Here is a 14,789-nt window from a genome sequence, read left to right as displayed (position 1 = left end):
GGGAGGTGAGATGGGGCTTTGCAGGAGATTGTGCCCTGGAGCCCAGGGTCAAAGGGCAGATGAAGTCCAAAGTGAATTTCCACTCACTTCTCGGCCCTTCTGGGCTCTCTTCCCTGGGAAACGTTGGTCCCCACGCAGGGGCTCAGGAGACCCTCATCTCTGTTTGGACTATTTGGATACGTTAAGGGAGGGAATGGAAGGAAACCGCCCCCCCAGTCTGCCTGGCTCTGGTCACTGAGGGAGAAAAAGGCGCCACTGCTTTGGTCTGTGGTCCGTGACAGGATCCAGATGCTGCTTCACCAGGATCATCAGTCAGTCCGGAGCTCTTCCTTTCTCACCACGTGGATGTAACACACGGCTATGAAATAAAGAAATGGCCTTTGGGCGCTGTAGCCTACAGATGTGAAATGACCTATCGCACAGCCCCAAGCCTCCTCCAGCACTGGAATTAGCATTGGGCTTTGTCACCAGGACAGATCTCAGCGGCACACCATTTATCTCAGAGGAGTCACGGCCCGCCTGACTTGGCAAGTCTGCGTTGCGATGGTGCCGCCTCATTCGACTCTTACAGGAAGGACAGAAGGGTGGGTGGGTTTATCGAGAGCCCTCCTCAGAGGTCCACACAGCCAGGCCTTCTTGATTCGCCCCCAGGACATTAGAGCGATGAAAGGTGACAGATTCCCACAAAGAGCAAGCATGTGTGCAGGGGGGGGGGGGGTGCGGGGGGGGGGTGTTTCTAAGTGCAGGTTGGTGCTGACTCATGGCCTGGGCCTTTACTGGACATGGGCTCCTGCCCTTTCATTTCCCAGGAGTTTGTGAAAGGTGGGAGTCAGTCAACAGATATTTATTGAGTGCTTGTTTTGTACTCAGTATGACATATAAAGGCACATGAGAAAAATAGGTATGGCCCTTGCCTTTCTGGGAGTTACCATCTACTGAGCAATGTAGTGAACATGTAGATCTGAGAAGGCCATGTGTATGATAGATTGTGTGATCCATTATTTGTTGAGTTTCTACTCCATACCAAGCAATGTGTTTACATGCATACTTCCGTTTAATCTTCCCATTAACTCCATGCAGGAGGAAAAATTTCTGGTCCAGGCGAGTTAAGTGAAACTCAGTGAGGTCGGGCGACTTGTTGAGAGGCAGCAGAACGGAGCTGGCACTTGGATTCCAGCCGCCCGACTTCACGGCCTGTCTCTTTCCTCCTCCCCGCCCTCCACCAGCAGTGTGGACTCACGGGGCACCATGGACACAGCCGAGGTTTCCTCTGGTCCTTTCCCATCTATCATAAGCTCTCCTTCTGCTTCTACTGAGGCGTGATCAGCCTTGGCCTTACTTTCATGACTAAGAGAGATTGCATAACACACATCCCATTTTCCATGTGAAGCAGAAACAGTAGTGGCTGAGAGATGTGAGGCCAGTGTGGATCGTGTGAATTCAGTGTTTGTGTCTCTAGGTAACCCAAGCCAATTTCATACTTAGTAACACGAGCTTAGATTCCAACAGGGTCAAAATGAGCAAGCCCACCAGGTCAGCCTGCCCCTCCAGTAAAGCGCTCAGGGGCCAGGTGGTTTTCGCTGAGTTTTCCGCAGGTCGGTGATGAAGCGTCCTGGTTTGTCTGTTTGTTGGTTTCCCACGGAAGCAGACCTGGAAGATGCACAGGCCAACTTCACGGAGCTGGGTGTCAGTACTTCCGAGCCAACCACCCTGTGATGCTTTGCTGTGAAGCTTGAGGGGAGGGGCCGGGCACAAGCCAAACGCTCAGAGAAACAAAATTTAGGGGGCAGCTGGACCACTGGACCATTTCTGAGCAATAAGAGGAGATTGTGGTCGGGAGCAACGAAGGGCAGACGCACTTACTTCTCTGGAGGCTCAGATGTTGCTGGAGACGTGTTGCTTTTCAAAGGCAGTTAAAGGGCCATTTGAGAGAAGGGTTGGTCGGACTACCCGCTGTCCTGGTCCATTGCAGTCCTCAGACCTTCAGGCAGCTGCATTTTAAGAAAGGCCAAGCGGAATTGTTGCCTCTTTCTTCAATAATCCTTCTCTTTATTTCAGCACTCTCTTTCTCTGTCTTTAGAAGATGCCAAGCAGATACTTCTGCTTTATTTTCCTTCCAATTTCCAGGTTCCTCTTTCTCTCTCTGTCTCAGTCTCTTTTTCTCCTTTCCTCCAAAATCCAAAAGTAGCTCGAGGCCCCGAGTCCACACTTTCATGTTTTATCTCTGCTGCACTTATCCTGGCCTTGCTTAATCATGTTTTTTTGCCATTCCTCTATGCACAAATGCAGCAACTGTAATAAAGTCACTATTCATCAGCAGGAGATGAAGGGCACAGAGGGCTGCAATTTTAGAGCTTTGGCACAATCGGTGCAGCTGCAGAAAATTTCAGGTGTGTCAGTTCTCTCCACCGTGCACGGTGCTCAGGTGCGTGTTCTGGCGTGTCTGCACGTGGATGGTCCCCTTCCGGTCAGCCACACCTGAGGCTTCTCATCATCAAAGAGAATGCACTGATGATCTGTGCAGGCTGGATGCCCTTGACGGCCTGTGTTCAAACAGGCCTGTTCTCTGTGACAAGAAGCTTCTCCAAGGAAGGGAGCAGGGTGCAGACAGACAGACTGAGAAGGACACTAGCTCAGCAGTGAAATGGCAAACAAGCCTGTCCCTCCCAGGCGCTCTCTCTCTGTCTGGATTCTGTCAGGATGTTGCATAGGCCAGGCTGTGGGCTGTCCGTGGGGACCACACACAGGAGGGGAGAGCCGCCAGCCCGGTGGGAGGGGAGGGCCACTTACAGAAATAGGGAAATTTGATGGCCCCTGGCTCGAGTATGGACGCAAGTGAGGTCGGGCATTGAGGCTCTGAGAGGAGACATGTTTGGAGCTTGGGGAGTTCCAGGGCTCAGTCCAGAAGCCCTGTGTGTGCAGAGCTTATTCCTCTGTTCTTTGCATATGTGGAGGGAGGGACGGAGGAGAGGATGCTCAGGGTGGGTGCCTAGTGCGTCTCTAGACTGTGGGGGGACGCGATGGAGATCTTCAGGGCTGGGCCAGGGCATCTCCAATCCTTTCTGACTCTCCACTTCTCTTCCTGGCCTGCCTCAGGCTGACCTTTGACTCCTTCCTCAGTGGCAAGTGGCCATGTCTTGTTACACTTACCTGGATTAGTTAGGGAGGGTTGAGTTTGAAACCTTACTCACTTCCAGTTAACCTTAGAGTTGATCCCCTTCCTGAGGGAGCTGACATAGCATGAAATACGTGTGTTTTAGGAGTAATTCTGTAGAAGTGAACTAAGGGCTGTCTCTGGAAAAAGGGAACCTGTTGACTGAACTTCCCGCCTGGTCTCCCCGCCGAGTCCCCACTCACCAAACCATCAGCTCTGCCTGAGGGTGCAGTTATGCTCGTGTCCACTTTTGTTTTTAATACCTGGGAGAATTGTCTCCTGTGCATCGTTCTGGGAGTTCTGTAAATGAGACAGATACATGAGGGCAGGTATGAGGAGGTGGCAGGAGTTGACCACCAAGTTACCTCTGTGATTCATCTCTCAGAAGCCACATTAATTCCGTAGAGGCACAGCAAGACTGATATCCAGCAATGACAGTTTGGACATCTAATCGTGACCTTCGATGTGCCCCAAACCAGGGCGGGAGCTATGCCAGCTTTTCAGTGTAGTGTTATCACAGGGGCCTCATAACTGTGCTGAAATTGGCTATGTTGGAGCATGAGTGCTTCTGCAAATGAACATCTTTGGCCCTGTGAGTGCGGTGCAGTGTGGTGAGACCACTTCCGTTTCATTCAGTTTCCAATCATTAGACACTCACAAGGAAGCCCAGGACCGTCCTCTCGTGTTCACCAAGAGGCTGTGAAATGCCCCCGCTGTGGGCATCAGAAACAGTTATTCAAGCAGTTTAGAGGTTGCTGATCAGCATTTCCTGCCCCAGTGCCATTCACCTGGTGTCTGGTCAAATTTCAGCTGCTGGAGGACAAAATAAATGGGACTCTGCTTCTGGCTTCCCAGGGCACATTCGTTGCAAGAAAGTTCTCGCCCGTAAAGTAGTGGAAAAGTGTTTCAAGTGAGAGTCACTTCCTAGTGCCCACTTGCGCTGCGGCTCTCATGTCACCAGAAACCAGAGAAATGTCTAAATTAATGGTTCTCATACTGGGGTCCCCAGACCAGGTAGTGGCCCAGCAATCTGTGCTTTATCAGGACTTACAGATAGTTGAATTTAAATGTTGTAGGGACTTCTGGGAAGCCCTGGATAAGGACATTTAAGATCACTGACTTTGGGGAAAAATAAGCAAACAAACAAAAACTGGGTTTGAATCTTGGTTCTGCAGGGTGATCTTAGTTCATTTGGATAATATTTCTTAGACTCAGTTAACCTCATCTGTAAATTGGCGGTAATAAGTGAATGCAACCAAGTTTTTTTTTTTTTTTAACATCTTTATTGAAGTATAATTGCTTTACAATGGTGTGTTAGTTTCTGCTTTATAACAAAGTGAATCAGTTATACATATACATATGTTCCCATATCTCTTCCCTCTTGCATCTCCCTCCCTCCCACCCTCCCTATCCCACCCCTCTAGGTGGTCACAAAGCACCGAGCTGATCTCCCTGTGCTATGCGGCTGCTTCCCACTAGCTATCTATTTTACATTTGGTAGTGTATATATGTCCATGACACTCTCTCACCCTGTCACATCTAACCCCTCCCCCTCCGCATATCCTCAAGTCCATTCTTTAGTAGGTTTGTGTCTTTATTCCCATCTTGCCACTAGGTTCTTCATGACCTTTTTTTTTTTTTCCTTAGATTCCGTATATATGTGTTAGCATACTGTATTTGTTTTTCTCTTTCTGACTTACTTCACTCTGTATGACAGACTCTAACTCCATCCACCTCATTACAAATACCTCCATTTAATTTCTTTTTATGTCTGAGTAATATTCCATTGTATATATGTACCACATCTTCTTTATCCATTCATCCAATGATGGACACTTAGGTTGCTTCCATGTCCTGGCTATTGTAAAGAGAGCTGCAATGAACATTTTGGTACATGACTCTTTTTGAATTATGGTTTTCTCAGGGTATATGCCCAGTAGTGGGATTGCTGGGTCATATGGTAGTTCTAGTTTTAGTTTTTTAAGGAACCTCCATACTGTTCTCCATAGTGGCTGTATCAATTTACATTCCCACCAACAGTGCAAGAGTGTTCCCTTTTCTCCACACCCTCTCCAGCATTTATTGTTTCTAGATTTTTTGATGATGGACATTCTAACTGGTGTGAGATGATACCTCATTGTAGTTTTGATTTGCATTTCTCTAATGATTAATGATGTTGAGCATTCTTTTATGTGTCTGTTGGCCATCTGTATATCTTCTTTGGAGAAATGTCTATTTAGGTCTTCTGCCCATTTTTGGATTGGGTAGTTTGTTTTTTTGTTATTGAGCTTCATGAGCTGCTTGTAAATCTTGGAGATTAATCCTTTGTCAGTTGCTTCATTTGCAAATATTTTCTCCCATTCTGAGGATTGTCTTTTGGTCTTGTTTATGGTTTCCTTTGCTGTGCAAAAGCTTTTAAGTTTCATTAGGTCCCATTTGTTTATTTGTGTTTTTATTTCCATTTCTCTAGGAGCTGGGTCAAAAAGGATCTGGCTGTGATGTATGTCATAGAGTGTTCTGCCTATGTTTTCCTCTAAGAGTTTGATCGTGTCTGGCTTTACATGTAGGTCTTTAATCCATTTTGAGTTTACTTTTGTGCATGGTGTCAGGGAGTGTTCTAATTTCATACTTTTACATGTAGCTGTCCAATTTTCCCAGCACCACTTATTGAAGAGGCTGTCTTTTCTCCACTGTATATGCTTGCCTCCTTTATCAAAGATAAGGTAACCATATGTGCGTGGGTTTATCTCTGGGCTTTCTATCCTGTTCCATTGATCTATATTTCTGTTTTTGTGCCAGTACCAAACTGTCTTGATTACTGTAGCTTTGTAATATAGTCTGAAGTCAGGGAGCCTGATTCCTCCAGCTCCATTTTTCGTTCTCAAGATTGCTTTGGCTATTCGGGGTCTTTTGTGTCTCCATACAAATTGTGAAATTTTTTGTTCTAGTTCTGTGAAAAATGCCAGTGGTAGTTTCATAGGGATTGCATTGAATCTGTAGATTGCTTTGGGTAGTAGAGTCATTTTCACAATGTTGATTCTTCCAATCCAAGAACATGGTATATCTCTCCATCTATTTGTATCATCTTTAATTTCTTTCATCAGTGTCCTATAATTTTCTGCATACAGGTCTTTTGTCTCCTTAGGTAGGTTTATTCCTAGATATTTTATTCTTTTTGTTGCAATGGTAAACGGGAGTGTTTTCTTAATTTCACTTTCAGATTTTTCATCATTAGTATATAGGAATGCAAGAGATTTCTGTGCATTAATTTTGTATCCTGCTACTTTACCAAATTCATTGATTAGCTCTAGTAGTTTTCTGGTGGCAGTTTTAGGATTCTCTATGTATAGTATCATGTCATCTGCAAACAATGACAGCTTTACTTCTTCTTTTACGATTTGGATTCCTTTTATTTCTTTCTTCTCTGATTGCTGTGGCTAACACTTCCAAAACTATGTTTAATAATAGTGGTGAGAGTGGGCAACCTTGTCTTGTTCCTGATCTTAGTGGAAATGGTTTCAGCTTTTCACCATTGAGGACAATGTTGGCCATGGGTTTGTCATATATAGCCTTTATTATGTTGAGGAAAGTTCCCTCTATGCCTACTTTCTGCAGGGCTTTTATCATAAATGGGTGTTGAATTTTGTCGAAAGCTTTCTCTGCATCTATTGAGATGATCATATGGTTTTTCTCCTTCAATTTGTTAATATGATGTATCACGTTGATTGATTTGCGTATATTGAAGTATCCTTGCATTCCTGGAATAAACCCCACTTGATCATGGTGTATAATCCTTTTAATGTGCTGTTGGATTCTGTTTGCTAGTATTTTGTTGAGGATTTTTGCATCTATGTTCATCAGTGATATTGGCCTGTAGTTTTCTTTCTTTGTGACATCTTTGTCTGGTTTTGGTATCAGGGTGATGGTAGCCTCATAGAATGAGTAGGGGAGTGTTCCTCCCTCTGCAATATTTTGGAAGAGTTTGAGAAGGATAGGTGTTAGCTCTTCTCTAAATGTTTGATAGAATTCGCCTGTGAAGCCATCTGGTCCTGGGCTTTTGTTTGTTGGAAGATTTTTAATCACAGTTTCAATTTCAGTGCTTGTGATTGGTCTGTTCATATTTTCTATTTCTTCCTGGTTCAGTCTCGGTAGGTTGTGCATTTCTAAGGATCTGTCCATTTCTTCCAGGTTGTCCATTTTATTGGCATAGAGTTGCTTGTAGTAATCTCTCATGATCGTTTGTATTTCTGCAGTGTCAGTGGTTACTTCTTCTTTTTCATTTCTAATTCTATTGATTTGAGTCTTCTCCCTTTTTCTCTTGATGAGTCTGGCTAATGGTTTATCAATTTTGTTTATCTTCTCAAAGAACCAGCTTTTAGTTTCATTGATTTTTGCTATTGTTTCCTTCATTTCTTTTTCATGTATTTCTGATCTGATCTTTATGATTTCTTTCCTTCTGCTAGCTTTGGGGTTTTTTTGCTCTTCTTTCTCTAATTGCTTTAGGTGCAAGGTTAGGTTGTTTATTCGAGATGTTTCCTGTTTCTTGATGTAGGCTTGTATTGCTATAAACTTCCCTCTTAGAACTGCTTTTGCTGCATCCCATAGGTTTTGGGTCATCGTATCTCCATTGTCATTTGTTTCTAGGTAATTTTTGATTTCCCCTTTGATTTCTTCAGTGATCACTTCGTTATTAAGTAGTGTATTGTGTAGCCTCCATGTGTTTGTATTTTTTACAGATCTTTTCCTGTAATTGATATCTAGTCTCATAGCGTTGTGGTCGGAAAAGATACTTGATACGATTTCAATTTTCTTAAATTTACCAAGGCTTGATTTGTGACCCAAGATATGATCTATCCTGGAGAATGTTCCATGAGCACTTGAGAAAAATGTGTATTCTGTTGCTTTTGAGTGGAATGTCCTATAAATATCAAATAAGTCCATCTTGTTTAATGTATCATTTAAAGCTTGTGTTTCCTTATTTATTTTCATTTTGGATGATCTGTCCATTGCTGAAAGTGGGGTGTTAAAGTCCCCTACTATGATTGTGTTACTGTCGATTTCCCCTTTTATGGCTGTTAGTATTTGCCTTATGTATTGAGGTGCTCCTATGTTGGGTGCATAAATATTTACAATTGTTATACTTTCCTCTTGGATCAATCCCTTGATCATTGTGTAGTGTCTTTCTTTGTCTCTTGTAATAGTCTTTATTTTAAAGTCTATTTTGTCTGATATGAGAATTGCTACTCCAGCTTTCTTTTGATTTCCATTTGCATGGAATATCTTTTTCCATCCCCTCACTTTCAGTCTGTATGTGTCTCTAGGTCTGAAGTGGGTCTCTTGTAGACAGCATATATATGGGTCTTGTTTTTGTATCCATTCAGCCAGTCTGTGTCTTTTGGTGGGAGCATTTAATCCATTTACATTTAAGGTAATTATCGATATGTATGTTCCTAGTCCCATTTTCTTAAATATTTTGGGTTTGTTATTGTAGGTGTTTTCCTTCTCTTGTGTTTCTTGCCTAGAGAAGTTCCTTTAGCATTTGTTGTAAAGCTGGTTTGGTGGTGCTGAACTCTCTCAGCTTTTGCTTGTCTGTAAAGGTTTTAATTTCTCCATCAAATCTGAATGAGATCCTTGCTGGGTAGAGTAACCTTGGTTGTAGGTTTTTCTCCTTCATGACTTTAAGTATATCCTGCCACTCCCTTCTGGCTTGCAGAGTTTCTGCTGAAAGATCAGCTGTTAACCTTATGGGGATTCCCTTGTGTGTTATTTGTTGTTTTTCCCTTGCTGCTTTTAATATGTTTTCTTTATATTTAATTTTTGACAGTTTGATTAATATGTGTCTTGGCATGTTTCTCCTTGGATTTATCCTATATGGGACTCTCTGTGCTTCCAGGACTTGATTAACTATTTCCTTTCCCATATTAGGGAAGTTTTCAACTATAATCTCTTCAAATATTTTCTCAGTCCCTTTCTTTTTCTCTTCTTCTTCTGGGACCCCTATAATTCGAATGTTGGTGTGTTTAATGTTGTCCCAGAGGTCTCTGAGACTGTCCTCAGTTCTTTTCATTCTTTTTTCTTTATCCTGCTCTGCAGTAGTTATTTCCACCATTTTATCTTCCAGGTAACTTATCCATTCTTCTGCCTCAGTTATTCTGCTATTGATCCCATCTAGAGTATTTTTAATTTCATTTATTGTGTTTTTCATTGTTGCTTGGTTCCTCTTTAGTTCTTCTACGTCCTTGTTAAATGTTTCTTGCATTTTGTCTATTCTATTTCCAAGATTTTGGATCATCCTTACTATCATTATTCTGAATTCTTTTTCAGGTAGGCTACCTATTTCCTCTTCATTTGTTAGGTCTGGTGTGTTTTGACCCTGCTCCTTCATCTGCTGTGTGTTTTTCTGTCATCTCATTTTGCTTATCTTACTGTGTTTGGGGTCTCCTTTTACTGGCTGCAGGTTTGTAGTTCCCGTTGTTTTTGGTATCTGTCCCCAGTGGCTAAGGTTGGTTCAGTGGGTTGTGTAGGCTTCCTGGTGGAGGGAACTAGTGCCTGTGTTCTGGTGGATGAGGCTGGATCTTGTCTTTCTGGTGGGCACGTCCACATCTGGTGGTATATTTTGGGGTGTCTGTGGCCTTATTATGATTTTAGGCAGCCTCTCTGCTAATGGATGGGGCTGTGTTCCTGTCTTGCTAATTGTTTGGCATAGGGTGTCCAGCACTGAAGCTTGCTGGTCGTTGAGTGAAGCTGGGTCTTGATGTTGAGATGGAGATCTCTGAGAGATTTTCGCCATTTGGTATTACGTGGAGCTGGGAGGTCTCTTGTGGACCAGTGTCCTGAAGTTGGCTCTCCCACCTCAGAGGCACAGCCCTGATGCCTGGCTGGAGCACCAAGAGCCTTTCATCCACACGGCTCAGAATAAAAGGGAGAAAAAAATAGAAAGAAAGAAAGAAAGAGGATAAAATAAAATAAAATAAAGCTATTATATTAAAAAATAAGAAAAAAATTATTAAGAGTAAATGTATTCAGGAAAAAATTTTTTTAATTTTAAAAAACAGATTTATTAATTTTTTATAATAAAAAATAAGAAAAAAATTATTAAGAAAAAAATTTAAGAAGAAAAATTTTTTTAATTTTTTAAAATAAATAATATGAAAAAACTTATTAAAATTTTTTTTAATTTCTAAAATATAGAAAATAAGGAAAAAATTATTAAGAAAACATTTATTAGGAAAAAAAATATTTTAAGTAAAAAAAAAAAAAACAAAAAAAACGGACAGAACTAACCCTAGGACTAATGGTGAAAGCAAAGCTATACAGACAAAATCTCACCCAGAAGCATACACATATACACTCACAAAAAAAGGAAAAGGGGAAAAATTAATATATCCTGCTCCCAAAGTCCACCGCCTCAATTTTGGGATGATTCGCTGTCTATTCAGGTATTCCACAGATGCAGGTACATCAAGTTGATTGTGGAGCTTTAATCCGCTTCTCCTGAGGCTGCATGGAGAGATTTCCCTTTCTCTTCTTTGTTCGCACAGCTCCCGGGGTTCAGCTTTGGATTTGGACCCGCCTCTGCGTGTAGGTCGCCTGAGGGCGTCTGTTCCCCGCCCAGACAGGACGGGGTTAAAGGAGCCGCTGCTTCGGGGGCTCTGGCTCACTCAGGCCGGGGGGAGGGAGCGGTACGGAGGAGGCGGGGCGAGCCTGCGGCGTCAGAGGCGTCGTGACGTTGCAGCAGCCTGAGGCGCGCCGTGCGTTCTCCCGGGGAAGTTGTCCCCGGATCACGGGACCCTGGCAGTGGCGGGCTGCACCGGCTCCCGGGAGGGGCGGTGTGGAGAGTGACCTGTGCTCGCACACAGGCTTCTTGGTGGCGGCAGCAGCAGCCTTAGCGTCTCCTGCCCGTCTCTGCGGTCCGCGCTGACGGCCGCGGCTCGTGCCCGTCTCTGGAGCTCGTTTAGGCGGCGCTCTGAATCCCCTCTCCTTGCGTGCACGCGAAACAAAGAGGCAAGAAAAAGTCTCTTGCCTCTTCGGCAGCTGCAGACTTTTTCCCGGACTCCCTCCGGGCTAGCACCGAAGCCCGAGCCTCAGCTCCCAGCCCCGCCCGCCCCGGCGGGGGAGCAGACAAGCCTCTCCGGCTGGTGAGTGCTGCTCGGCGCCGAGCCTCCGTGCGGGAATCTCTCCGCTTTGCCCTCCGCACCCCTGTGGCTGCGCTCTCCTCCGTGGCGCCGAAGCTCCCCCCTCCGCCCCCCGCAGTCTCCGCCCGCAAAGGGGCTTCCTAATGTGTGGAAACCTTTCCTCCTTCACGGCTCCCTCCCGCTGGTGCAGGTCCCATCCCTATTCTTTTGTCTCTGTTGTTTCTTTTTTCTTTTGCCCTACCCAAGTACGGGTGGAGTTTCTTGCCTTTTGGGAGGTCTGACGTTTTTTGCCAGCGTTCAGTGGGTGTTCTGTAGGAGCAGTTCCACGTGTAGATGTATTTCTAATGTATCTGTGGGAAGGAAGCTGATCTCCGCGTCTTACTCTTCCGCCATCTTGCCCCCTTCCGCCATCTTGCCCCCTTCCGCAACCAAGTTTTTAAGATGATAAAATAGCACGTATCATAGACTCACAGGATACCTAGCATATAGTAATATGCATTCAATAAACATCAGTTTACAGGTACATTGCTAGCAAAGCGAGCTGCGGAGTGTGTTGTTCTTAAGGGGGTTCACACCACTGTGGTTCAAATCCACGTTTTAGTGAGGTGGCCTGTGAGGAAGCGCATCAGGTGTGCAAGGAGAGCACAGCATCTGGGAGGTGCAGCTTCCTCCATTGGCTGCTCTTCCCTGCCTCCTCCTGAGTCTCGTGGTACGTTCAGGACATTGTTATCACAGCCGACAGCAAGTCTTGGAGTTCACTCTAGACCAGTCCAGACCACATGTGCATCCTGGTTACTGGAGAGCTTATGAAAATGCAGATTCGAGTTCATTACATCTGAGGTGGGGCCTGAGTCTGTGTTTCAAACAAACTCCAAAGCGATGGTGATCTGCTGGTTTTCTGGTCACACTTTCACATAGTGAAGGGCTAGCTCAGTGCTTCTCAAACCCTCATGTGCATACCATTCCCTCTAGGTTTACGCTGCTTACGTGATGGTCTGGGGGCCATCAGCATTGTCATCTCCTGGGAGCTTACGAAAAATGCAGACTCTCAGGCTCCACCCCAGACCTACCAAATCAGAATGCATATTTAAGTAAGATCCCGAAGAGAGTTACAAGCACAGAAAAGTGGGACATCCCTTCAGGGTGTGTATTTATTTGCATAGGACCCTGCACTTGTTAAATGCCCTGCTCTCACCATCTTGAAATTCTTAATAGTCCTTGAACAAAGGGCTCTGCATTTGCGTTTTGCACTGAGATCCGCAAGTTATGCGGCTGGTCCTGGATACCCTGCTATATACCCCAGTGCTTTTCAAACTTTGGTGGGTGTATGACCCAGCTGGGGTATTGTTAGAAAATCATGTTTCTGGGTTCCCAAAGATTCTGAATCAGTAGGACAAGAAAATCTGTAACAAAATCACCGCCTGTGATTTTGATGCAAGTGGTCCATGCCCACTTTCAGAAATACTCCCCTGGTCAGGTTTCCCATCATTTCTATCCTTAGTTGTCCAAAAAACGCAATAAGCAGCACAAAGCAAGCTGGACAGCTGAGCAGAGGTGTTTCTGGTTGAGCAGTTTTCCCTACAGGGCCTCTCAGCAAGCCTTTCCACCTGTGCCTGAGAGGCCCGGCAATGATCATGTGACATTTACACAAGTACAAGGGGAAAGATGCACAGCACTGGAGAGCACATCTCGAGAGGGACTGCCTGGGGAAGCTGGGGTACTCAGCAGCAGTTCTCAGGCTTTTCATGGTCACAGACAATTATGAGAATTCAGTGGAAGCAACCGTCCCTCCCCACTGAAAAATTCACCTTTGCACATCCTGTGGAGCACCCAGGACCAGGACTTAGAACCCGGCTGAGGGGTCTGACTCTCCATCACTCCCTAGCCCTCTACCCTGAGGCAAGTCACCAGACCGTTTCCAACCCTGGAGGCCTGATCTTTAAAGTGGAGAATGGGTAAGATCATCTATCTCACCAATTTGCTGCAAGAATCACATGAGACAGGGTGGATGTAAAAGTACTTTGTACCCTGCAAAAGAATGATTACATTGGAGGCAACATTGTACCCACCGTGGCTAAGTTGCTATTTCCAGCATTATAGTCAGGATCAGGGCACTGTGTTTGTGAATTTAGCCTCAGGCCATAAAACATACTCGGTGTAGCTAGAGAGGGAAATGAATGCACACAGATTTGATGAGGACTTGGCCAGAGTAGCTGGGAAATTTGAAAGTGTAGGAAAGGAGAAGGGAGCTTCCACAATCTGGGGACTCCAGATGCAAAAATAAAAGAAAGAAAATCTATTTTTACATGTGCGAACCGTTTTGAGATTTTGGAAAATGCCTTTAGTCTAGCAGTAATTGAACATTTCTGCCCCTGGGTGTAATGAGGAGACATAGCAATGGTGGTGGTCCATATTTAGTTTTGACTTCAAAAGCCTTCTGTTGGAATTCGCTATTCTGAGATGGGAGGAAGAATGTTTAGTAGTTAAAAGCTGGGTTTCTGATCTAGCACACGTTATCTGTGCCATTTGCCAGAAGCATTCAGTGTCTCTGTTCTTCAGTTCTTTTTACCAACAGAGCCTTCCTCATAGGGTTGTTTTGAGTATTGGGCAACTTAGTACACCCAGAATATCTTGAAAGCAATGTGAGGGATTACCATCGTGCACATCATGGAAATCCGGGAGCGAGGGGAGGATGGGGATAGTCCCAGGGCCCAGCCATTCTGAGGATGGATGACGGCTCCAGGCTATAACTATTGAATAGTTAGGGATATTGAAATGGTCCCGTGCTCAGGGGTTTTCAGAAGCACAGAATCACTCAGGACCCGCAAGTCTGAAATAGCCAATGTTCTGAGGCTGCAGTTCTGCAAGACCTCTGATGCTGAGTTCCAGAAAGTGCCACCCAGGCCAAAGCAAACAGGAGGTGCGTGTGTACACACTGGGGGCAGGAGACGAAGACAAGGCATGGTGACCAGGCATCTCAGCCTTGCCAAGAAGACCCTGATGGCTCCCGTTTCTCTGCGGTCCCTTGACTTACCCGTCTGGTCCTCCCTCCAGGTGCACGATCGACAACCGGGTCACCCGGGTGGCCTGGCTGAACCGTAGCACCATCCTCTATGCCGGGAACGACAAGTGGTGTCTGGACCCCCGCGTGGTCCTCCTGAGCAACACCCAGACCCAGTACAGCATCGAGATCCAGAACGTGGACGTGTACGACGAGGGCCCGTACACCTGCTCCGTGCAGACGGACAACCACCCCAAGACCTCCCGGGTGCACCTCATCGTGCAAGGTAGGCGGCCTGGGGCAGCCGGTGCAGGGGGCGGCTGAGAGAGCCTGTATCCACCACTGTCATTGTGATTCTCAACTGACATGAGTCTGATTGTTTCATCTGGCCAGGACAATTTCCTAATTTTCACTTTGCCATTTGATGCTAAAATTTCAAATCATTTTCCCATCGAATAGGACTAGGAGTTGTTTTTTTTTGTTTGTTCTTTGCTTTTGT

The 14,789-nt window shown here is 45.1% G+C and overlaps 1 protein-coding gene across 3 annotated transcripts in view; it reads left to right on the top strand.

Annotated features, from left to right (window-relative positions):
* The window catches only part of NTM (neurotrimin), a 403,155-nt gene that overhangs the window by 205,992 nt on the left and 182,374 nt on the right, over nt 1-14,789 (top strand). For all 3 annotated transcript variants that reach the window (XM_059929219.1, XM_059929221.1, XM_059929222.1), the window contains exon 2: nt 14,344-14,576. In XM_059929219.1, the coding sequence (XP_059785202.1) occupies nt 14,344-14,576 (233 nt within the window). The remainder of the gene's footprint in view (nt 1-14,343; nt 14,577-14,789) is intronic.

Source organism: Balaenoptera ricei, chromosome 8 (genome assembly GCF_028023285.1).
Source record: "Balaenoptera ricei isolate mBalRic1 chromosome 8, mBalRic1.hap2, whole genome shotgun sequence".
Taxonomy (NCBI): Eukaryota; Metazoa; Chordata; class Mammalia; order Artiodactyla; family Balaenopteridae; genus Balaenoptera; species Balaenoptera ricei.
This window is presented reverse-complemented; position numbering and strand designations above follow the sequence as displayed.